The 26,011-nt window shown below is 48.3% G+C and overlaps 1 protein-coding gene across 3 annotated transcripts; it reads left to right on the top strand.

Annotated features, from left to right (window-relative positions):
* Nucleotides 1–12,382: 12,382 nt before the first annotated feature.
* LOC139055898 (uncharacterized) lies at nt 12,383–16,806 on the top strand. 3 transcript variants are annotated; one of them, XM_070533510.1, is made up of 3 exons: nt 12,383–13,989; nt 15,058–15,286; nt 16,106–16,806. In XM_070533510.1, exons 1-3 carry the CDS (start codon nt 12,666–12,668, stop codon nt 16,641–16,643), a joined length of 2,091 nt encoding a protein of 696 aa, XP_070389611.1. In that variant the 5' UTR covers nt 12,383–12,665; the 3' UTR covers nt 16,644–16,806. The 3 variants fall into 3 exon arrangements, with proteins under 3 accessions (XP_070389611.1, XP_070389610.1, XP_070389612.1); XM_070533509.1 differs by having other exon boundaries at nt 16,103–16,806; XM_070533511.1 differs by having other exon boundaries at nt 12,383–14,047; nt 16,103–16,806.
* Nucleotides 16,807–26,011: the final 9,205 nt, after the last annotated feature.

The following is a 26,011-nucleotide window of genomic DNA, read 5'->3' as shown; positions in this document are numbered from 1 at the left end:
TGACACACTTTCAGAAGACGCCACGTTCTGTGACCGCGATTACTCCAGGCGATTGAGATTTGGTGCGGATGGCATTCCACTTCGTCAGTCCAGTCCTATAGCTTCATCGGGTTCTGATGTGGTAACTCCACAAATACGTTTTCGAGATTCCCTGCGTCTATGGGCAATTGAAAACAACATTAAAAGGAAGCCCATTACTGACCTACTGAAGCTTCTGAAGTCCCAAGACCTTTCAAAATTGGACCTTCCCGGTGACGCGGGTACCCTCTTGAGAACACCGTGTACGCAAGGTAAATACCCGGTAACTGCTCTGAAGCCAGGTGAATATTGTCATTATGGTCTTGCTGCAGGATTGCGGTACTCTCTGAGAGCCGTGAAACAGCTCCCACACATTCTTAAACTCACATTGAATGTGAATGGATTACCGCTTGCAAAGAGTTCCGAAATGCAACTGTGGCCAATTCAGTGCCAGGTCAGCAACTGCGGCGCTGTTACCTCACCATTTGTAATTGGTTCTTATGCAGGGCCTTCAAAGCCACTGTCTTCAAATGACTTCCTCACACCTTTCGTTGACGAAATGCAGCATCTGTTGACACATGAGCTTGTTGTCGATAACCAAAAGATTGAACTGAGACTGAAGGCACTAGTGTGTGATGCCCCTGCACGGTCCTACATAATGATGTCGAAAGGTCATAGTGGCTACAACGGGTGCCCAAAGTGCACTGATGAAGGCTCTTATGTGGCAGGCAAGGTTGTGTTTCTTGATTCAGATAGCCCTCTGCGCACTGATTAAAGCTTCAGGGAATAGCATGATCCCGAACATCACAGAGGAACCTCTATTCTCCTCGAGTTGCGCTTTGATACAGTACGTGATGTTCCTCTTGACTATATGCATGTTGTCCTTCTCGGTGTTGTGAGAAAACTCCTTTCCATATGGGTATCAGGACCTTTGAATGTTCGGCTCGGTCCACTTTCTCGTCTCAAGTTCAATGAACTAAGCAGTACTTTGCGTCGACATAACCCACGTGAATTTTCCCGGAAGCCACGGGGACTTGATGAGCTAGATCGTTGGAAGGCGGTTGAATTCCGGCTTCTTTTGTTCTACACAGGGCCAGTATTGCTCAAACTCATTCTTCCAGATTACCTCTATGAAAATTTTTTGGTTCTTCATGCCGCACTTTCAATTCTAGCCAGCAAGCAGTTATGTGCTCGTTATGCTGACTATGCAAAAGATCTTCTCAAGCATTTTGTAAATACATTTGCTAATTTGTATGGAAAAGACCATGTGTCTTTCAATGTTCACTGCCTGTTACACCTGCCTGACGATGTAAAGTATCATGGGGCACTGGATTGCTTCAGTGCATTCCCTTTTGAAAACAACATGCGACACCTGAAAAAGCAGCTTCGCAAGCATAGAAAACCCTTGCAGCAACTTGGAAAGCGGCTATCTGAAGCACGGTCAAGCAGTGTCGGAGAGCTTCGTGAGGAAGCCAGTGTTGTAACACCCGGTTGCCGTCATGAAAATGGTTCACTTCCTTCCACGTGCTGTGTGCCGTGCTTTCAAAGTGTGAAATGCTCAAGTTTCACCCTGAGCTTGGACAGGCAAGACAACTGCTGTATGCTTGATGAGCACATTATTATTATACGAAATATTGCCTGCTTAAAGTCAACTAAGGAGCTCTGTATCATTGGTCAAGAGTTTCGTCGAAAGGAAGACCTTTACACAGTGCCTTTTCAGTCTTCGAGACTGGGCATATACATTGTTTCAGATCTTTCAGAACTGAAAGTGTGGCCTCTGCATAATGCTCGAAAAATGGTCAGGCTCCCATGGAAGAAGCAGTTTGTGGTCGTTCCAGAGCTGCATTCAATCTAACTTGTGCTGTTTGGAAAGACCTCTTTTTCGGAATTGAGGCATTATTTGTGTTGCTGTATAATAGAAACTTCGTTCCATTGTTCCCCCACGAGCCTTGGGCTATACCGAACTTCAGCATATGCCAACAAATTGTATAACACTTTTAGCAGTTGCCTTTACGCATGCTAACAATGCCAAGCTGTACTTTGGTAAGTATGATTGTTTTCCTTATGCAATGAAGTCCTTGCAATTTGTTTATCGCAATTATTTTTTTGGGAGATACCTATTAGTTGCCTTGGAGCTTTTTAAAACTTGAAGGGGCCCTGTAGTAGCGTTGCCCTGAACCACTTTTTATCGAAGGGGAGAAATGTATTTGAAGTGAAAATGGCTATTCCAGAAATACTTTGCCGCAAAAAGTACTTCAATGGGTTCAGCAGAAGCGGAGTTATTGGAAATCAAACACGACCTCCGCTGTGCACCCGTTTCTTCTTCAATCCCTTGCACTGCAAAGGCTACGGCGCAGTGAGGCATGCCCACAACGCTCGACCTTCTAGATGTCACCGTGGCGCACAGTTTAAATTTCATTTTGGATGTTTTGGATGTCATTTTAGTTGTTTTTTCATCCACTTTCGATTCCATTAATTTATAATTTTTTTTATTTCAGTTAGTCAGTACAAGTAATTTCACCCATGTTGTCTTTGGTGTCATCGTTAGTTTCTTAAATGATATTATTAATAAAAATAGCTTTTTCTTGTCATACCCAACCACAAATTCACATTTCTTATGTACCATATGCGGTTAAATAAAATTAAACTCATAGTGACTCACGCTACGAGGGACAATGTAACGGAGAGGTCCGAATGAATTACAGCCACTTGGGGTTCTTTAACATGCACTGACATTACAATACATGAGCATTTTGCGTCCATTGAAATGCGACTGGCACAGCAGGAATCGAACCCGCATTTTCTGGGTCAGCAGCCGAGCGCCAATACCACTGAACCACTGCTGCGGGCTAGAATACTTGTGACTTTAAAATTCCTTTTCTGGTGTATTGGCTGCAGCTATAGACTGCAGTTGATCATTTGATATTGTAACATTATTTGTGCAGAATTTTGTGCTTAAATTCATTGTTTTCACAGTTTTCTTCTCCTTTGAATGACTAATTGCTGATATTTATGTCACTTTTCAGATTCTGAGTGACAAAAGGGTGTGAAATAGAAGGCATCAAGGCATCAGTGGGCATTTTGTCTTCACTGAGTACTTCATTGAGTGAAGGGCAGCCAGTCCACTGCAGTCTTTCTTTCTCGCAAGTCATGGCTGCATGCTTCTGAACGGCCTTTTTTGTGTGTACCGATCTTAATAGATTTGCTGCTGACATGTCTCCTTTCTTGTAGTTCTCTCACTATATTTCTATTATATTGTAATCGATTCCATTGCAGTATTTTTGTCAGTCTTATGCGGCTACTTCCGTTGCAGTTTGTGTTACCACTAAAGAAAGCTGAACTAGCTGGTAAATGTTCACACTTTTGCATACAGCACAACATGCATAAATGCACAGTACCACTTGTGTGTACTTCCTGTTGTCCATTGTCATGTTACGTGGTATTGTAGGAACCATGCCAAAGTGTAAGCTTACTACTATCTTTCACAATTCAAGTGATGGCTAAGTTCTAGTGTGTTGCAAGGTGAGGCTACGAAACAGTTTGTTTACATTTTATTATACCTCTTTTGTGTTACGATGTGGCCGTGAGTCGGAAAGGCTGCACTATATTGAGCTGAATGAGGACTCCAGTTTCAGTATGTATCAACCGTTCCGTTCATTGCTATTTACTTCTTTGCCTTAGGAAGTTTTGGCAGGGCTTCTAGCATTTAGCAAGTCAATGCTACACATATTTCACATTTAACCATTCTGTGTCACTTCCAGTTTTATGTTTATTTGTTACAAACAATAATTTCCTTGATAGTTATTTTACTGTGAAGTATTTATCTTTTATGCTGGTCTTTGCTGGCAGCAAAAAGTCTGCTCTCTTCTAGTCGTTTTACTTTTATGCGTAGCGTTGTATTTGTTTTCTTGCTGTCAGCCCAGAGTTTTTATCTAGTACATAGCGAGAATCTAAGCTTCAGTTCTTATTTGCATTTTGTTTTACTGTGACTTACTTTTTCGAGAAGAAACAGTATTTTATTTGTAGTGCATTGCAAGTTTGTCACATTTCAGCTACTGTTTGCATAGTTTTGTTCGTATGCATGTGTAAACCAAGGAGGGATCATTTGCCGTTTCCAAGGTATTGCTAGAATATGAAAAAAAAGGCACAGTCCAGATAATTTATGTCTCAGCTGTGTGATATTTTAGGTGTGAGGATTGCTAGTACCTTTATGTTCCTTGTATACTCATTACTGAATGTAGTGAAACGCGATAGCGTACTGATCGCCAGCTTTTTTTTCGGGGATAGGAGCCTCACCTCAAGACTCATTCACGCTAATGAAACAGTGTATACCTGCGCTCTGTTCATGTCTCGTATACCATGTGGCGTTCTGAGCTTTTTTCTCATGCTCCCTGATGTTAAGGTGAAGAATAATCGTACTATAGTGAAAGAAGTGTACCATGCTTTTGAAGTACCCCGAGTGCTACACCTGGCCCTGCCCACCTTGATGTTTCTAAAGATATACTACCGATAGTGGTGCTTAGTAAACACTCTTATAGCACTTGGGGGCTGGAAATTTTAATGTACTGCTGTAAAAGCTGTCACCTGCAGACTTTGTCTTAGTTTGTGCTAATAAGTTGTTGGCTTTTATTATAATGCAGGACTGTCACATATTATTTCTCTGAATGTTACAGGTTTGCAGTATATCAATGGTCTCGTGACCAGTTCTGTGTTTGAGTACTTGTAACACTTGCATCACTATACCGGCTCTCCATGTATTAAATCGAGTTTTTGTAATGGAAATGAATAAAAATTTCTGTGAAAGTGATTGTCCATTTTATGTAAACTTAGCTTGCTTTGGAATCTTTGTTCCATGGGTGCAAGTTGTATTTTCAGTGGTGCATGTCAGTATACTGCATAATCTTTGCAGCACACATTCTACACAAAGCCAATGTTTACGCTAACTGTGCTATTCAGCCCATTTAAATAAAAATGAACATCCTGCAGACATCCCTTAATGGTCCACAGTTCGTCGTACGGATGTCTGACGGACGTTTAGCAATGAAAATCTAAACAAATTCTTGCGTCCGAGGAACATCCGTATATCCGTTCTAGACATCCACGGGACACCCCTCGGACTGCCAATTAGTATGCGCCTGCTAGTCCTGTGGATGTCCGCCGTACGCCCTTAGGCGATCTGCGGACGTCCTATGGATGACCAAGATATCCAGAAGTGGTAGTCCAGTAGACGTCCAGAGGAGTTCGAATGCCCATTGGGAATCTAAATATGTCTTGTTCAAGTCCCAGTAAACTTGTTGGTTTCTTTTTGCGAACTTCCGAGCTTCTGATTTCTTCAACCCGAAGCCTCCACTGCGCTACCACATCGAGCCGTGTCCGAGAGACAAGCTAGCATCGGAACATCTTTCATGGTGATCTTGCCTGGAGCAATCATTGAGCTTGCGGGAAACTTAGGACAGTTGTGTGAATGCACTATAATACGAGTCTTTTTCTTTCGGGTACCTATGAAGAAAGACATTCATGCACGCCCTGGCATACAGTCTGTTAAGATGGGCTATTACTTTGTTTGTTTTCGGTGCTGTTCGCTGGCGGATCTGTGCGAGCAATATCCTGAAGAGTATGCTAAGGAGCGTAGCTTTCAATACCGCTACCTCCAGCAGTACGGAATTGGGCCGGTCCTTAGGTCTTCCCACATTTTATGCTTTGTTTTTGAAAATGGCTCTCATATCTCATTTTTGGAACAGTGATTTCCAAAATAATTATGTAGCTCCGCAGTCATTGCGCAAGGTGGCACGCCTCGTAGCACGACGAAACTCTGCAGTGCTAGAAGACGTGTGCGTATGCTGCAAGAATATTCAACGACCTTCCAGAAGAATTTTTCAGTGCACCATTAAAGCGCAGCCTGCAAAACGTTTTGAACTCATACATTTTGAACTCATATATACGTTATTGTTTATTTATCCTCCACGTTGTTTATAGAGTAAGAAGTGTTTAAACACGAAGTGGTACTGATTACAAGCAATAAATTGCTTGCAATTGTTTTTAATTGATTCGCCGCTGCGGCCAGGCCTAGTCGCGTAGACCTACTGATTGGCTTTGGCAGGCTGCAATTGTTAAGTGTTAACCTTGATGGCGACAATGAAAATATCATTATTATTGCCTCGATGAAGTAACTCTTAAACTATTATTGAGCGCGAATTTCAACAGCTCCCGCCGGCTCGAGCGCGGTTTCTTTTTCGCTCCCTGACAGCAACTGCCTGCTTTCCGAATAGGTGATAGACTGGTGGATTTGTTCTGCCCTGTCGGTCGAGTTTTGACTGAGAACGTGCTCCCACGGTTCACATTTTCTTCCTGCGTCGAGCAGCGCTCTCCTCTCTCATTATAAACGTCATCGCCCTATGGCCTCGACGGAAACGAAACGACCTCTTGGCGGCCGGTAATTGGTGCGCCCGAACACGCGAGGCACAAACGAACCCAATCACGCGACCCGGCTAACGACGAGCATTCTTCGATCGGCCTCCGTGACATTCGCCAGCATTAAATAAAATACGTTTTCTTTGCGAGTACTACGCTACAAACTGGGTGACGGCCGCGCAAACTGCTCTAACTTTCAAACCCCCGACGAAACACGATCCTTTCTATCACACGTTGTTATTTTATTTTTGTCATGCATATTAGTGCTACGCCAATGGATTCCTTTTTTTCTACACGTGCACGTGCATCGTTTAAGCTAGAAATTGTTAAAGAAAGTGCCACAGAAAATACGTTTATGGATGTTCTGGCAGCTATTCGGTGAGCCAATAAGTGTTCTTTGAGATGCCTACGAGCAATGAGTGTTTAGAATGCTCGTTCTCTATTATTTGTGTACGTGGCAAATTCTTGTTCTGGACGGGAAGATTCAGATTGCGAAAGTGATCATCCTTTTTAAGAACTAACATCAATATACTCAAATCTTCTTAGGCACTAACAATTAAGGACGAGTTCTGCGAATGCGATGAAAATATTTCGCACCTGCAGGTTTCTTCTGAGGTGTATGCCGCACTCATTTTGAATCAATTTCTTTAAAGAATGACTGTTTTTCCCAAATCATAAAAGCCAAAGGAGCGCTGCTCCCTCTCACCGACTTGAGACATCATTAACTAGCGCTATAAATACAACTTACGACAGAGAAAAGCACACGAGACAGAACGGTAGACTTCAAGTACACTTGAAAGAATTCATGGGGTGCACACAAGCTCACCCCATAAATCCTAGACGCAAGAAAGACGCAAGCTACACGCAAGAAAGGAACATTCATTTTTCCCTTTCTCCAATCTAACGCAGGAGCCATGGAACAATTAGATGGAGACGCTATATTCCATAGACGAATTCTTTCTTGTTGAGAGCTAAGTCGACAACGAGGCAGTTTTCATAACACATTCGTGAGAGACACTCCGTGTAGGGGTAAAAAAGCGTTATGCTAAATTTTACATCGCACATTCTCTCGTCTTGATATTTCTGTGGCACATGTTGTGTTCAGGTGCGGCAGGAAAGGCTTCGACACAAGTGGAGTACTCGTAGGAAAGCGATGAACATTGTGGAGACAACAGTGCTGATAAAGACAGTTGCAAGTATTGTGCGAGTAAAGAAGGACAGTGAACAAACTTACAAGGCCAATTATTGCTCATGGGTCCTCGGAAAATGCAATTTGTGGTTTCATATTGAAGAAAAATCGTGGTTTGTCTATTCAAACAACTCAAAGACGTTGCAAGGAGATGAACATTTCAATTGAATAACAGAGGTGAGCAAGGGAAGCCTCAGCCTGGAGGACCTTTCAACACGCAAACATATTTGGGATGGCCGTGACGAAGACGTGTTCCCACTCTGAGGCTTCCCTTTCTCGTCCACTGTTTATTGCCTGAATGTTAAGGCAAACTAACTCCGAGTATATTTCGAAAATCTTTTGGGAACACACTGCTCACGTTTGTCATCTGTTGTTTGAAGAGAAAGAAAAATTGTTTTTAGTGATTTGCCATGTTGAGAAGTGCGGAGCTGGTTGGCTTTGTGCATTTGCCTCTTGTAGCTGTCACTTATGGTGCAGGGCTAGCCTAGTTACTGTTTTCATGCAAATTGTACACGAGCCTTTGGTAGGTAAATTTGCGAAATAATGCGCCTATCGAGATCTAATTCTAACTATAGAACTTAACACCTGAACAAAGTTCTGTTAGGTTTCATCATGTCTTATAAATATCTGGGTGTACACCTTACACATAACATAAATTGGACCATTAATATTGCTACGGAAAAGCCGCCACAGTGAGGCTGCACTGAGTATGAAGGCGACGTGGGCCCGCTTGATATACCGCCGCCATTTTGGCCTTCCGTTAGCATCCCATCCCTGTAAATAATTTGTATATAGTATTGGGCTCCAGCTACGCGTAGCATTAGGTTGGTGGAGGTGAACGTTCCCCGTACCCGTCATGGAGCTTTGCAGCGGTCGCAACGGCGACAGTACAAGAATTTCGGCTCCTGCTGGCGGCACTTCATCTACGCAACCGTCTCCGCCTGCAGCCCAGACCTACGTCGCCGTTTCCCCCCCTCGAGATCCTGGTGTTTTCAACAGAGTCGGCAGTCCTGACGTTGGCGACTGGCTCCGCTTATACGAACGTATCAGCACCAGTCACAGGTGGGATCCAACTATTATGCTTGCGAACGTTCTTTTCTACCTCGACGGAGCTCCACTTGCATGGTTCCAGACTCACGAAGAGGAGATCTGGAGCTGGGATCTCTTCAAAGCGAAGCTCCGCGGCCTTTCTGGCAATCCGTTCGGTCGCCAAGTCAATGCCAAGAAAGCCCTTGCCACACGCGTACAGACGTCGACCGAGTCCTACGTGTCGTACATTCTCGAGGTCTTGGCCCTTTGTGCTAAGGCTGACCCGACCATGTCTGAGGACGATAAGGTTAATCACGTCATCAAAGGCATTGCTGACGACGCCTTCAATTTACTGGTGTTTACGAACGTCACCAGCATCGATGCGATCCTCAAGGAGTGCCGCCGTCTTTAGCATGCTAAAAGCCGCCGGGTATCCCAGCACATCACGCGACTTTCCAACATAGCTGCTACGTCATCCTGTGACGACCTCTTCCACCAGCCGTCGCGATGTGACAACTTGACCCGCATCATTCGTCGTGAGGTCGAAGCGGCACAACCGGCGGCCCCTTCATTCCCGTCACCTGATCATTCTCCGGTGACAATCTCCTTGATCCAGGCCGTCTTCCATCAAGAGTTGTCCAACATCGGCCTGCAATCCATTCGTTCCATACGCTCGGAACCGCTTTGTCCACGCAGGTCCCCACCGCGCTCTCCTTACTCCTCTTACGGACAGCGCAACCCCTCCGAATGGCAAACAGTGGACGACAGGCCGATATGTTTTAATTGCCGACGCATTGGACATGTCGCTTGCCAATGCCGCAGCCGCTGGACTTCTCCGATGCGCTGTTCTCCTGATTACCACCCTCGCCCCTCTAGCGCGTCCTTTTCATTCGCCCCTTCTATGCCCGCTCCATCATCTGACCATGCGACACCTCTGACATGACCCCGCTACTCCCGCTCGCCTTCTCTCTCCCGTCGTCAATCTCGCTAGCCCCCGTCACGCCGTGCTCCTTCTCCGACCTACTCGCCGCACCCCCGACCGGAAAACTAGGCAGTGCAGCTTCTGGAGGTGAAGCTGCAAAGACGACATTGGCACGAAATCCTCGCTTCACCTTACCCACGAACAAGAATCTTTTGGACGTTCTCGTCGACAATGTTCCTGTGTGCGCGTTCATTCACACCGGGGTGCATGTGTCCATTATGAGTGCTGCTCTTCGCCGTCGGCTCAAGAAAGTTCTGACGCCCGCCCCAAACCGATTTGTACAAGGCGCCGACGGAGGGACAGTTACTATTGTTGGCATGTGCTCTGCCCGACTGACCTTGCTGAGAGACAAACCGTCGTTCTCTTCACCGTCATCGAGCATTGCCCTCACGACCTCATTCTCTGTCTGCATTTCCTTGCCAATCATTCGACCCTCATTGACTGTTCGGCCGGCTCACTTCGCCTTGACTTGCCTCTTTTTGGCGGCCCTGTGGACCCGCCTCCAAGCCGTTTGAGCTGCATGGATTTTATTCGCCTACTGCCTCAATCTGTGACACACGTCGACTTGTTGTCCTCACCAGCTGTACCTGAAGGTAATTACATGGTCGCACCAATTCCGGCAGTTGTACTTACACATGGCGTTACCGTGCCGCACACTGTGCTGACAATTACTGGCAACCGCACCTGCCATCCCCTTGTCAATTTCACGCTAACCGCGCAAGTTCTACCTCAGGGAATTTCATTGGCTATAATTAGCGCTTTGCAGTATGATGAGATCGAGCCATTCACAGTGAAAGATCGTCACAGCTCAGCCCATACCGTGACGTCATCGCACGGTACTGACGTCGACATTGAGAAGATGGTTTCCTCTGACCTTACACCTGTTTCAGCTGAAGCACTTTGATGCGTTCTTGACGGCTATCACGACATTTTCGACTTTGACAATCGACCCTTAGGTCAAACGTCCATCGTGACCCATCGCATAAACACTGGCGATGCGAACCCTATTCGCCGACGTCCATATCGTGTTTCTGCGTCCGAACGAGCTGTTATCCATCAGGAAGTCAAAAAGATGCTCGCAAAGGACATTATCGAGCCTTCCCGAAGTCCCTGGGCTTCTCCCGTCGTACTTGTCAAAAAGAAGGATGGAACGTGGCGTTTTTTTGTAGATTATTGCCACCTGAACAAAATCACAAAGAAGGACGTGTGCCCTTTGCCACGTATTGATGACACTCTAGACTGCTTGTATGGTGCCACCTATTTTTCTTCTATCGACTTACGGTCCGGCTACTGGCAGATATCCGTCGACGACATGGACCGAGATAAGACTGCATTTATTACCGCTGACGGCCTTTATCAGTTCAAGGTGATGCCTTTCGGTCTCTGCAATGCGCCCGCCACCTTCGAACGAATGATGGACTCTTTGCTTCACGGGTTCAAGTGGTCCACCTGTTTGTGCTATCTGGACGACGTCATCCTTTACTCGCCGACATTTGACACGCATCTAGACTGTCTTTCAGCGATTCTTGACGTGTTTCGTCGTGCCGGTCTGCAGTTGAACTCGTAAAAATGTCACTTCGCTGGCCGCCAAAGCACCGTCCTTGGACACCTCGTGGAAGCCAGAGGCGTGCGACCTGATCCGGACAAAATTCGCGCCGTTACGAACTTTGCTGTTCCGAAGTCTACCAAGGACTTTCGTAGTTTCGTAGGGCTCTGCTCATATTTCCGACGCTTTGTGAACGATTTTGCGACTATCGCACGCCCCCTTACCGACCTCTTGAAGAAAGACGCCCCTATTTCTTGGAGACCTGACCATGCCGCATCTTTTTCGCAGCTCACTACTCTCCTTACCACGCCTCCGATTCTGGCCCACATTGACCCGTCTCCCTCAACGGAAGTTCGAGCTGACGCCACTGGTCAAGGCATAGGAGCAGTGTTAGCACAACGCCAACGTGGAAATGACCGCGTTATAGCCTATGCCAGCCGACTTATTCAATCACAGAGCGCGAGTGCCTCGGTCTTGTGTGGGCTGTTACGAAGTTTCGTCCCTACTTGTACGGACGCCCCTTCTGTGTCATCACTGATCACCACGCGCTCTGCTGGCTATCCTCACTCAAAGACCCCACGGGACGACTCGCTCGCTGGGCATTGCGCCTGCAAGAATATACCTTCTCCGTGGTATATAAGAAGGGACGCTTGCACCAGGATGCCGATTGTTTGTCCCGTCAACAAACCACGTCGACGAACCACGTCGACGAACCGGCTGATGCGGACGCCATCGCTTGCGTTTTCTCTGTCTCCCAGTTGCTTGAAATCGGCCACGAGCAACGCCGCGATCCTTCATTATGAGCCCTCATCGACCATCTAGAGTCAACGCCTGGCGACGCCCCTCCCCGGATGTTTCTCCTTAAGGAGGGGACATTATACCGCCGCAATCTCGATCCACATGGCCTTGACCTTCTGCTCGTAATTCCGTCACACCTGCGTTCGACTGTCCTCCAACAACTTCACGACGCTCCCTTGGCTGGACACTTGGACGTCTCGCGCACATACGACCGTCTACGCCGTCGATTCTTTAAGCCGGGTCTCGCCCGCTCCATGCGGCGCTACGATGCTGCTTGTGAGCCCTGTCAGCGTCGGAAAAAGTCCTCCGCACGTCCAGCTGGATGTCTCCAGCCGATTGACATCTCACCGGAACCCTTTTTCCGTGTTGGTGTAGACCTTCTTGAACCGTTTTGTTGTAAAACATGGTATCAAACCGCCGCGTCATGTGCGCGCTGTCAATGCGCAGGCGCCAAGTTCTTTTTCTATGTTCACTCCTCCTTTTCCCTTTCCCCTTTCGCTTTATATATACGTGCATTAAACACCTGTGCGTTGTTCTCGGCTAACCACTGGGTCGTCAACGTCTCCCTTCTTACATGACGGCAGCTACGCTGCCGCTGCTATGTTACAGTGGCGACGAGCCAGGAAGACACCCACGCAGTCAAGGTAGAACCCGACGCTAAGTACCCGCAGACAGCCGTACCGCTGACCACGATGGCCTCCCACATGCTTCCGAACTTCGACGACGTCGCAGATAAGTGGAAGCCTTACCTCATCGAAGTGGAAGCGTATTTTGAAGCTAATGCCATTTTGGATTCTACTAAGAAGAGGGCACTTCTAGTGGCTGCACTTAGCACGTTAACGATCCAAATCCTAATGGGAAGGATAGCACCTGCAAAGCCCAATGCCCTAAGCTATGACGAAGTAGTCAGGGTGTTAAATGACCACTATGACCCAAAACGCAACGAAATCGCTGAAAGTTTCCAGTTTTTCAACCGCTGTCAGCAGGAGAATGAATCCATTCATGATTTTTTCGTTGCAATTCGGCGCATAGCAGACAGCTGTAATTTTGGCGACTCGCTGAGCAGGCTACTTCGTGACAGAATTGTCTGTGGCGTGCGTTCAAAGGCCGTGCAAAAGCAACTTCTGTCAAAGAAGGAATTAACGCTAGAGGAAGCGGAGTCGATAGCAATAGCCGCTGAAACTGCCGAAAAAGACGCCAGGACAATGTCCGTAGACGTACCGCCTGTGCTTAAAGTGGAAGCACATCGCAAGCTACCACCGAGATCAAGCACGGAAAGCGCAGGGCGACTGGAGTGCGGAAGGTGTGGCAGTTTTAGACACGACAGCAACAGCTGTCGATGGGCTAAAGCCCTATGTTACTCTTTTGGTCAGAGGGGTCACTTGGCAAAAATGTGTCGCAGCCGCAATGGTAACGGTGTTCCCAGCAATCGGAGAGTCCATCACGCGAAAGCCTTGGCGGTGGAAGACGCCGTTTCAGAAGAGGACAACAGCGATAGTGCGCACATCTGGACGTTGGCGTCAGCACGAAAGAATGCTCTTCAGCCACCAATTAGGCGTACGTTTAGTTGGGGAGGCGTGGATTTATCCATGGAAGTAGATACTGGTTCCCCGGTGTGCGTAATATCGCGACAGCTTTTTGATAAACATCACAAATGCTGGCCAAGCTTGAAACCTTCACACGTGAAGCTATCCTGCTACAATAGAAGATTACCGGTGGTGGGCGAGCTTCAACTTTGTGTGAAATACCGCGATATTTCCGTTAACTCTGCCCATGTAGTGCTAGACTGCCCCGGACCAAGCTTGTGCGGCCGAGATCTGCTAATGCTCCTGGAACAAGCGGGCGTTCCGGTACTACAAGTGACGGGTGAAGGCGAGGCCACGGCGGATCAAGTGGACTGTCACAGGATCCATGCCATCTGCGACACATACCAGGACGTTTTCTCAGAAACTTTGGGGTTGATCAAGGGACCACCAGCCAGCCTCCTGCTGAAGGGCGACGCTGTTCCCAAATTCTGTAAGGCGAGACCTATTCCATATGCTCTACGTGACAAGGTATCGCAAGAACTTGACCGGTTAGTGTCGCTGGGTGTAATATCGCCAGTCAAGCATTCGAATTGGGTGAGGCCCATTGTACCCGTTCTGAAGAAAGATGGCTCGGTCAGAATTTGCGGTGATTTTAAAGCTACTCTAAATCCTGCTTGCGCCACGGAGCAGTATACCCACTTCCGGTAATTCAAGATATCTTTGCGTCATTAGGAGGAGGCCAGTTGTTCAGTACGCTCGACTTGCGGGATGCTTATAACCAGGTGCTTTTGGACGAGGACTCTCGGAAGCTTTGCGTTATCAACACTCACAAAGGCCTGTTTTGTTACAATAGGCTTCCGTTCGGCATTTCCTCGGCTCCCGCAATTTTCCAAAGAAAACTTGATACCATACTATCTGGGTTACCTGGCGTTCAGGCTTACTTGGATGATGTTCTAGTCGCGGAAAGGGTTGAAGACTGCGGAGCTCGATTGCAAATGGTGTTAGAACGGTTCAGAGAACACGGTGTGAAGCTCAGATACGATAAGTGTAAATTTAGCCAGCCATCTGTCGCTTATCTTGGGCATCGTATTGATCGTACCGGCCTTCACCCAACTGAGAAAAATGTAGATGCTATCATGAATGCCCCTAGTCCCCAAAACCTAAGTGAGCTGCGTTCGTTCCTTGGTATGATCTCGTTCTATTCAAAGTTTTTGCCGAATATGTCCGATACACTGTTCCCATTGTACCAGTTGCTAGAAAAAAACGCACGCTGGCAGTGGAAGTTATCACAGGAATCTGCATTTCGGAAGGCAAAGCATCATCTTAAAGGACGCCGAGGTACTTGTGCATTTTGATCCATCGAGGAAACTGAAGTTGGAATGTGACGCATCCGCTCGTGGTATAGGCGCTGTTCTTTTTCACACAATTGGAAGCACCAACAGACCAGTCGGGTTCCGTTCCCGAACCCTGACAAAAGCCGAAAGAAATTATTCTCAATTGGAACGTGAAGCACTGGCACTTGTTTTTGGGGTGACTAAGTTCCGGGATTACCTTTTAGGTCGAGAGTTCGTCCTCGTTAGCGACCACCAGCCACTTCTAGGACTGCTGAGGCCCGACCGCCAGACGCCTGCCATGGCTGCAGCTCGCATCCAACGCTGGGCCCTCTACCTGGGAGGCTACCGTTACAAGCTCGAATATGCTCCGGGAAGGCTGCTACTGAATGCGGATGCACTGAGCAGACTGCCTCTGCAGGGCTCCGATCTCGTCACGGAACCTGACCCTGAAGAGTACGTATTTTGTTTGAAAAGTCTAGATGAAGGGATAGTCACAACACGTGAGCTGAAGGAGCTGACCGCCAATGACTCAACCTTAGCTCGCGCAAAGCAAAACGTGTTACACGGGTGGCCGAAAGGCGCAGAACGACTTGACCCTTCCTTGGCTCCCTTTGCTGATCGCAAGTTATAGCTATCTCTGGCACACGATCTCGTCTATTGGGGACACCGTGTCGTCATACCTGTCGCAGCGCGTAAGCGCTTGCTACAATTATTGCATGAAACGCATCAGGGGTCCTCGGCAATGAAAACAGTTGCGCGGTCCTTGTTTTGGTGGCCAGGAATAGACCGCGAAGTAGAGCGCACGGCAGCTCAATGCGAGAACTGCATTGCCAATTTGCCTATGCCACCAGCGGCCCCGCCGTTAAGTTGGCCTCAAACGCAGGAGAGATGGTCGCGGGTTCACGTCGACTTTGCAGGACCAATAGAAGGTAAAATGGTTCTCGTGGTAGTAGATTCCCACACTAAGTGGATAGAAGCAGTGACGCTGAACCAGGCTACTTCGACAACCACCATTGACTGCCTGCGGGATATATTTAGCCATTTCGGGGTACCAAGAACCCTCGTATCTGACAATGGAACTCAGTTCACCAGCCAGGAATTTGCAACGTTTGCTGACAGGAACAACATTACACACCTAAGAACCGCACCCTATCACCCGCAATCAAACGGAGCGGCGGAGAGGGCAGCACGGACAATCAAGGATGGTCTCCGGAAGATGCGACGCGGAAAGCTGGAGCATAACCTTACACGTTTTTTGCTTAATTACAGAAGGACTCCCCAGAAAACCGGAAAGTCGCCATCGGAAATGCTGCTGGGGTACCAGATACGATCGCGCCTGGACACCTGCTTCCCTGCGGCGACTGTGTCTAATTCTAAAAAGGAAAACGACGAGTGGTTGCCTCCAACGGACTGTAGTGTACATGTCCGCAACTACGGGTCAAATGGTAAATGGATACCAGGACGGGTAACAGCGACATCGGGAGGACGGATGATCACAGTGGAGACTCCTCAAGCAATCGTGCGGCGTCACATCGACCAAGTGCGCACCCGCACTGAATCGTCTCCAGATGAACCACCAGGAACCGACCCAGGCTTGATCAGCAGAGACCGTACTCAGAGCGCACCGCCACTCTGCCAAGAGCCATCCGCGAGCCCCGAAGACGCGGGAGAATCTTCACCCCAGGAAGCGTTTCGAGACCTGGACCACCAGATACCTGTTCCACCACTCGTGGCATCCGGGGCAGACCAAGTACCCATGCAACCTGTTCGACGCTCCACAAGATCCCGCAAACCAGTGCAGCGTTTTTAAGAGGGAAGAAATGTTGTAAAACATGGTATCAAACCGCCGCGTCATGTGCGCGCTGTCAATGCGCAGGCGCCAAGTTCTTTTTCTATGTTCACTCCTCCTTTTCCCTTTCACCTTTCGCTTTATATATACGTGCATTAAACACCTGTGCGTTGTTCTCGGCTAACCACTGGGTCGTCAACGTCTCCCTTCTTACATGACGGCAGCTACGCTGCCGCTGCTATGTTACACGTTTCCTTTCTCGGGCTCCGAAAATAAATGGGTCGCCGTCGCTACTGTGTATGCGACGCGGTATGCAATCACCAGAGCCCTTCCGACAAGTTGTGCTACTGACGTTGCTGACTTTCTGCTCTATGACATCATTTTAGTGCACGGTGCTCCACGCCACTTACTCACTGACCGTGGTCGCAGCTTTCTGTCGGCAGTCGTCCAGGACATCCTCCGCCTCTGCTCGACAAAGCACAAGTTCAGCACGTCCTACCACCCACAGAACAACGGCCTCACGGAGCGCCTCAACCGGACCATCATCGACATGCTTTCAATGTACGTTGTGACCGACCACCACGACTGGGCTCTTCACTTACCATGTGTGACGTTCGCGTATAATTCATCACGTCACGACACCACCGGCTATTCACCATTCTATCTCCTATATGGCCGCGAACCCGCGTTGCCCTTGGACACTTTGTTGCCCTCGGCCACACGTTCAACGACTGAATACGCCCGCGACGCGATCGCACACGCCGACCACGCGCGCCAGCTCGCCCGCACCCGTCTCGAGGCCTCACAGGAGCATCAGAGACACCTCTATGATTGCCACCATCGCGACGTGCACTTTACTCCGTGTTCTCTGGTGCTTCTCTGGTCACCCATTCGACGTGTGGGCCTTTCAGAAAAGCTGCTGTCGCGCTACACTGCCCCATACCGTGTGGTGCGACACGTGACCGATGTCACGTATAAAGTCATGCCCGCCGACCTGTCAGCGTCATTGTCGGCTGCAAGTGACATCGTTCACGTGGCGAGACTGAAGCGATACCAGACACCTTTCACCGCGGATGTGTAGATTAAGCACCGGGACGTTGCTTCTACTGCCGGGGGTGATGCTACGGAACAGCCGCCACAGTGAGGCTGCACTGAGGATGAATAAGACGACGTGGGCCCGCTTGATATAGCGTCGCCATTTTGGTCTTTCTTTAGCTTCCTTTCTATCCTTCCCTGTAAGTGATTTGTATATAGTATTGGGCTCCAGCTACGCGTAACAATATAAAATACGTCATTAACAATGCTAATGCGATGCTAGGGTACTTATGGCGCAATTTTCCTAAGTACCGTTTACTTCAACACTAAGCTTTACAAGGCTCTAATACGCTCGAAACATGTATATGCACCTGCAATATGGGATCCTAGTAGCGTTAATCTTATTATTTATTGTACTCGTTTCATTCCTTCTCAATATAACCGTACCACGAGTAATTCAATGAAAACTAACATATCCGTTATTCCCAGCTAACCGCCGCAATGTCGCCAGTCTTTTGCTATTTCATAAAAGTTTCTTCCTGCAGTGGACATCAAATAGGTTGATGGTGATGATGATGTTGATGATGATGATGATGATGATGATGATGATGTTGATGAAATGTTTCCAGCACACCATATTTCACGACGACTTCATACTTCGACACCTCAGTACATTTGACACTGGGTTGATCATCGCAGTAAGGTAGGAATTTATTCATGTTATGCGAACTGTTTCTTTCAATCTTTCATCCTTCATACATCTCAGGAACGGAACCATCTTCTCTAAAGTACGTTAGCCATCATGAATAACCAACTTGTTTGCAGCACGTTAGCTAACATTGTATGCTCAAGATAATCATTAGGTTACCAGAACTCACTGCACTTGCATGACAGTCAGTCAGTCAGTCGGTCGGTCGGTCGGTCGGTCGGTCAGTCAGTCAGTCAGTCAGTTCATGGTTCTAGGTGAAGAGTTCAGAAACATACCTTGCAGAACAATAATCACTCTTTTGTCCGTCTTCCTGAAAAGAGAAATAATGAAATCATGACAAACATGCAAGCAGAAGAAAGGGTGAAGCAATAGTTTGTGAAATAAATGAACAAATCATGGTTCTAGGTGAAGAGTTCAGAAGCATACCTTGTGAGGATTCTGGCCCAGCGGTGACACATCTAATGCCTTGTATGTCCAGACACAATAAAGTCCAAAGGGGCGAACAAATATGAGCAGAGTCTTGGAGGCTGTAGTAGAAAGAAAAAAGAGCCTTAATTACTTTGGCGGAAGTGTGGGTGATGTGGTTCATGTATGACTAAGAGCAGTACACAAAGCGCTCCATGACGGAAACACACACACACAGAAACACACACACGCAACACTGTTTTGAGTGCGGATTTCTTTCAATGATGCCTGTGTGTGGGCTATGCTTAGTGAAGCCTCGATGGGATGAAATTTTCTGGCACCTGATAAGTAATAAAAACTAATTTTGTTATGTACCAAATGCAAATAATCCAACTATCACCGGAAGTCGATTTGCACTAATGTGCAGTGAACTTGTCGCAGCGTATCATTTATGTAGAAACAGTGAAAAATATTTATTATTTATGCTGTACAACGTGTTGAGAATTTTAGCAACGTGACAAAATAACAAGAGCTTTGTTTCAGTTCCCTTTGAATAGCAATAACTTTACTATTATTATTTTCCACTTTTAAGGAATGACTACCGAAATCTATTTAATCCACCTAGCAAACAAAGAGAAGTTGACAATGCGAAGCAGTGCTATTTTACTCACCGGTGGGCCCACCCGGACGTTAGGTTAATCCATTTTCGAGGGTAGTTTCCAAATGAACTTTGCCTGATTCCAGCGGCGAATTTTCAAGCTAGCTGGCACATCTTTTAAAAGCAAATCATCATTACGCGGCCAGACGCAGCAGATCAAACCGTTAATGCAACCGTTATCGCAGTGAAACGCCGCAGCTTATAAAATTCAGTCTGTAAGCATGTTCGCTTGGTGGCGGCTATCGAATGTGTGACGGATAAGCTGACTGAGACATTATTGTTATCGAATTAAAATGAACCTGCGTGATGCTGCTTAAAAAAAAAACGACCACCCTGTTCGCAAAAATTACCGCCGTAGAATTTGAATCAGTGAATGGCATGTACTGTGATCGATACCAGTGGGCTGCTGCATATCTGACTTCAGTGAAGTCTCAAAACTTTTATTAAAGTAATAAAACACAAACTTTAATAGGAGAAGTCCCCCAAAAACAGCTGTCTACTGATTTTGTAACAAAATGACATGTTATCTACGTTTGTCGGTTATTATATGTACACTTATAGATCAAATATTTAGCTGCGTTTAGTAACCGCTACGAAAAAAAAATACAATTTAATGTATGGGTCCAAATTACAGTAGCTCCACTTAGGGGCTTCGTGCTGAAAAGCGCCGCGGTTGATTTTTCGCCCTCTGGGGCGATCGGTAGAACTTCAGAGTGTGCGGTGCCTGGTGGAACCACAAGGGACAGAGAACGCTCTCACATGGGAGCACGTATTTAGCGGCCACAAAGGGAAAGAGACCGCTTTCACTTCGAAGAGCGCTTGTAGCGGCCCCTTTTGTCTAAAAACATGTCTCTGGGACGTATACCTGTCCGATAAGGGGATAGGGACTCATTTTCACTACGAAGTTCCCACGGGACGGCCGCGAGTAGTTCGTACGCTCGAGGAACAGCGAATGTACGAGGAACGACGCCGAGAGCAGCGGCGGGAATGTAATAGTCGACGTCGCGGTGGGACGGGCAGACGGTGAGAGGGCAGAATTATGACTGGTGTGGCCATGGGTGTGACACAAGTCTGTTGCCAGACTTTGAAGTCAATGTTGCCAGACGGCCTTCCGAATTTGGCAGGGGAAAACACCGTCAAATACAGCGGACGCAGCGGCTCTGCTTCCGAGGCACACAGAGTTGCCAGATGAGGAACACAACACACACGCACCCTCTCAGCTCCCAATATTACCGTAACGTTACTGTATAACCCGCTCCCTTTGGAGTCAATTGCTAGTTGCGGGCTTTGTATAACTTTCATCGCTGCGCGCGCTATGCCTGCTACTTACTGGTAGACGCTTTCACTGGATCTGAAATTGAGGCACATCGTACAGAACTCGGGGCGATTTCTTTCGATGCACTCGATTCCCGCAACAGCATGACGTGGTTGCTTTGCCTTGCTTCCACAGAGGTAACCTCAATCGCGACCCCTTCACTACGCTTGTTTATGACGCATAGCACAATTGTTAGGTGGCTGTTTTGCTGGATCTGAAACTTCTACGCATCGTAGAACACTCGGGGTGCGATTGCCGCAACGGCATCACGCGCTTGTTTGCCTTGCTTCCACAGAGGTAACCTCAATCCCGACCCCTTCGCTACGCTTGTTTATGACGCATCGCACAATTGTTAGGTGGCTGTTTTGCTGGATCTGAAACGTCTACGCATCGTAGAACACTCGGGGTGCGATTGCCGCAACGGCATCACGCGCTTGTTTGCCTTGCTTCCACAGAGGTAACCTCAATCCCGACCCCTTCGCTACGCTTGTTTATGACGCATCGCACAATTGTTAGGTGGCTGTTTTGCTGGATCTGAAACTTCTACGCATCGTAGAACACTCGGGGTGCGATTGCCGCAACGGTATCACGCGCTTGTTTGCCTTGCTTCCACAGAGGTAACCTCAATCCCGACCCCTTCGCTACGCTTGTTTATGACGCATCGCACAATTGTTAGGTGGCTGTTTTGCTGGATCTGAAACTTCTACGCATCGTAGAACACTCGGGGTGCGATTGCCGCAACGGCATCACGCGCTTGTTTGCCTTGCTTCCACAGAGGTAACCTCAATCCGGACCCCTTCGCTGCGCTTGTTTATGACGCATCGCACAATTGTTAGGTGGCTGTTTTGCTGGATCTGAAACTTCTACGCATCGTAGAACACTCGGGGTGCGATTGCCGCAACGGCATGACCCACTTGCTTTGCCTTGCTTCCACAGAGGTAACTCAATCCCGACCCCTTCGCTGCGCGCGTTTAGGACGCGTCGCACAACTGTTAGGTGGCCTTTTTATGCGAAGCATAGTACTAGAGCTCAACCCAGCTCCTCAAACGCGGCGGTGTCGCCTTCAATACCACGTGACACCGTGACATCACGACAGAGGAGAAACGGGGCTCCCACTCGCGCCGTCGCTCGCGGCGTCGCGGCGGTATATAAGCAGCTGCGCTTGCCTCTGCTAGACACTCACGAGGTGAGATGCCTCCTGGAGACAGAGCTGCTCGTTGGAATGAGAAGCGAAGGTTGCGGCGTGCTACAGCTCTGTTTCTAGGTGGCTTTGCTACGGCGCAGCGACTACGCGCCCCGCATCGGACGCGGTGAGCGTCGAGCAACGCAGCGTTCGGCGCGACAACGAAATGTGCGCCTGAGCAAGCGCCGCTGTCACAGTTGTCGGACGATACTACCGCTGTCAAGCAGATGTAGGAGTCGTCGGACTACCTCGCCGCTGCCACCATTTGAAGGAGTCGAAGGTCGTAGATGAGGAACTCGGTTAAAAGGATTTATTTACAGGATTTGACATTTTAAGACAAGATACATTGGTAGTCTAGCGCGACTCCCATATGGAGCCCGCAAGATTAACCTTCAGCAAGCAGCATTCGAGCACACAGCTCCTTACGATGAGCACGACACGAGCACTCTCTAGCAGTCGGCAAACGCTGCTTATAAGCTCTCCGCTTGACGTCATAGTTCGACGTCATCGCTCGGCGTGGACGGAGTGCGAGTGGTCGGAAACGTTCGTCCAATCATTGTAAACTCGCCGCCGCCCCGCAGTACAGCCCACACACACAAAGGCTAACACGTTCGAGCCTACACACACAAAGGCTAACACGTTCGAGAGCCAAGTGGACGGAAATGTTCGTGTTGCACACACACACAGCTCTCAGTGCCGCACAGCTCTCGGTGTTGACGTCAGAGGGCTTCGTGGAACTCTGCTCCGTACCACATTCCTGAGCTGACCGCGCGCCACGTGGCTGCCGGTCACCGGCAGTTCTCGGAAGGGCGTCTCGTCTGGTGGGCTTGGAACACGTGCAGCGGGCTGAAAGCCGGCACGTTGCCACCCCGTACGGCCATCCCTAACAGCTCCTCCATGGCCCGGAAAATCTCGCCTGGCCAGTGCTGGCAACCGCTGGGCAGGAAGAGAATGGCTGGCGAGCAAGATGACGGCTTTGCTCTCTGCAACACCTGCGTACTTGGAATGCCTTCAACCATCTTACAACAACTGGCACAGAAGAGTCGACCCGGCAACACAATACCGCTCAGCGTTCAAACGCCCGGAATTAGCTGCTAACCCACCAGGCCTCCTATCACAATTTCCATGCAAGTCACTCAACTGGAAATCCCAAATTTTGCCCCAAAATTTCGTGCCACCAAAGCGAGCGTTCACGTTCCTCCTGAGTTCGACCAAACCTGACCGTCGCGCTGCAGACGAGTAAAGGTTTACGCAGAATTAAACCGAAGCCTTTCAAATACCAATACTCAAACATAACTTCAGCAGCCTAACTTCGCGAACAGCCTATTCTTACCCAATCGCAGTGGCGTACTTATTTCATGTACTGCTGCCACTGAACCGTCTGGCCAACTCCACAGGTACGTCAGCACAAACGCGCTGAATTTGAGGTCCCTATTCCGAACACGTGCTTGCATCATACAAAGATTTCATCACGCTGACTCACATTTGTTCCTTTAATCCACACAGGACACGTTCCTTAAACAAACAACCACTCTTTCGTAACTTACGCAACACACAGGAACCTCTTAACAAATGTGTCTTTTACTAACTAGCTCTTCGCACGCGTACTAGAGAAGTCAGAATACGGCTGCCCTCGACACACACGAGCAACCTAGTCATCAACGTTCTGCTTCCTTCCGTCCGCACAGGACACGCGCTAATGGACCTAAGAGCTCTTCTCAGTGCAAATCACGCACTTACTGAAAATCTACGCGCTTAACCTTAAAATTCAAAAAGCAGTTAAAAAGAAAGAAGGTTAAATAACACGCGCGTTACGATAGGCCTCTCAACGATAACCTTGACGTTCAGGTTACTCAGGTACACAAAAAAAGAAAGCCTGTATCCTTATTAATGAACACCTTGCGAGACTACAGGTTTACTTTAAACGCGTCTTTCAAATCTCGAGCTTCTCAAACAAATCATAAACAGAGCTCATACCTTACATATTGAAAGAAATGCTAGACTCAAATCGCGAAAATTTGCAAATGTTCAAAAATAAAACAAAACACGTGTCACTTCTACGGAAGCTCTCCTGGCTTCCCGTTCCCGATTGCTTACGACTGACTAATACTTTCAGCCGGACTCGGGGGGGTCGCGTACCGAAAGCTACTCTGGCTACGGAGGAACAACAAAAGGGCTGACTCACTATCAGCTCCCCGAAGACGTTACGGTCTCCTGCCAATTTGCGTCCTCCCGCCCTGCTTTCAACAGGACCTCGACTGACCACGTCGCTACTCCCCACCTGGTCTCGTCCTGCCACCTTGCGCTTCTTTGTACTGCACGCTGAGCTTCGAAGAGAACGACGGAACGACGAGGAATTTGACTGCCCCGTGCCCTTTGTCCGCGTCCGTGCAGAACAAGCTTCTCGGTCCCCCTTTGACCGGTGGCTCGAACTTGTTCGATGCGTCAACATCGTCCGTGACGACCGCACCTTTCTTTTCTCCGCGCCCTGCCTTTTCGCGCTTGTCGCCGTCTTTGGCTTCGCTACATTAGCCACCGCATTCCGATCTTTTCGGCGCTTCTTTCTGCGGCGCTTTCTCCTCGAACTCTCTTTCATGCCGTCATCTCGCGCCTCGTGCTGGCCGTTACACATTTCGTCGGCCCAGATCGGTCTCTTACCCGCACAGTCTGATTGATTTTCATTTAAATCAACATTCTCTCTGCCTCGACTGGCGGACAGCTCAACCGACTCTGGCACAATGCAGCAGGCTTTACTCGAGTTATGCAACTCGCACTCTTGCGAACTGCCCTCTACTGCATTGCCCAGCTCACGCTGTGCATCGACACACAATCCGTCGGTCTCGATCGCTGTCTCACGCGCACAGTCTGAATGATTAATAACTGAATCATCCCTCTCTAGGCTACCTAGACTGGCGAAGAGCCGCACCGATCCCTGGACAATGCAGTTGTTCTCTCGTGAGCTACGGAGCTCGCCATCCCGAGCACTACTCTCAACTGCACCGTCCAGCTGGCACTTCTCTTCTGCACGCAGATCTGACTCGACATGGGTGCTCGCGTCTGTCAAGTCAACAGTACCCTGTACCTCGCTAACGACCTTGATACCATGAGATGCGACGCACACACGCGGTAACTGTGCCAAATTGTTCGCAGCTGGCCTAGCTGTCGCTACAGTCCTCTGTCGGGACAGAACTTCGTCGCTCTCACTCTGGCCTTCAACGGCCTCTGCTGCCACTAAGGCATCGTTAGCTGCTAACACTTCGAGTTTACTTATGAACGTGTTGCTATTCTCACAGGTACTACTACTCTCGGCTTTCGACTGAAATCTGCTGTCGACATCCTGCCACTTTCGCTGCGTCCAGCCTAGAGATTTTTCAAGCCGCTGTTGACTTTGTTCGATTAACTGCTCGAAACCTTCAATCTTTATGTTCAATGCCTCAATGTACTGCCTTCTCACTTCTGTTAGACCTTCTTCCTGTTAAATGCTTTTCAGTTTCTGCCTTGCTTTTTCCTGTTCTTGCTTGAATTCATCCTGTTCTTGCCTAATTGCTTCCTGTTCCCGCTTCGTACTTAGAATTCGTTTGCCCATTTATTCTATGAATTTTGAATCATTATTACTTTCTAGAATTGCCTTACGAATTTCTGCTTCCGTCAAGTCCTCCTCTACGTTTACCTCGATCTCCTCACACAACCACAACAGGTCAGCTCTCGTCAAACACATTAGGACCATGGTCGCTACTTTAAGCTTTGGTTCTGCTGTCACACAATACTTGCTGCGATACCCACGCAAATCAAAATACAAGTAAAAGATCCCCAGCGAATCAAATCCAAGAACACAGTGAAATTGAAGCCTGGTAAATCTTACAGCCAAAACCAAACGCTTACCCACTGAAGCAGCACCATATCACCAGTCCTTTGCCGCCGTATCCAGTCAGTTGCAAGAGGTGGTCGCCCAAGTCGCCTCCAACTTGATCAGGATGCCGGTCGGTCACCATGTGCCAACGTCCGTCAGCTGCCGTTGCTGTCTCCGAGTCGTAGGCCGATCTAGGAGCCGTAGTCGGATCCCTCCGCTGCCATTCAGTTGTCA

This window comes from Dermacentor albipictus, chromosome 2 (assembly GCF_038994185.2).
Source record: "Dermacentor albipictus isolate Rhodes 1998 colony chromosome 2, USDA_Dalb.pri_finalv2, whole genome shotgun sequence".
Lineage (NCBI taxonomy): Eukaryota > Metazoa > Arthropoda > Arachnida > Ixodida > Ixodidae > Dermacentor > Dermacentor albipictus.
The sequence above is the reverse complement of the archived record's forward strand: the minus strand, read 5'-3'. Positions and strand labels throughout refer to the sequence as shown.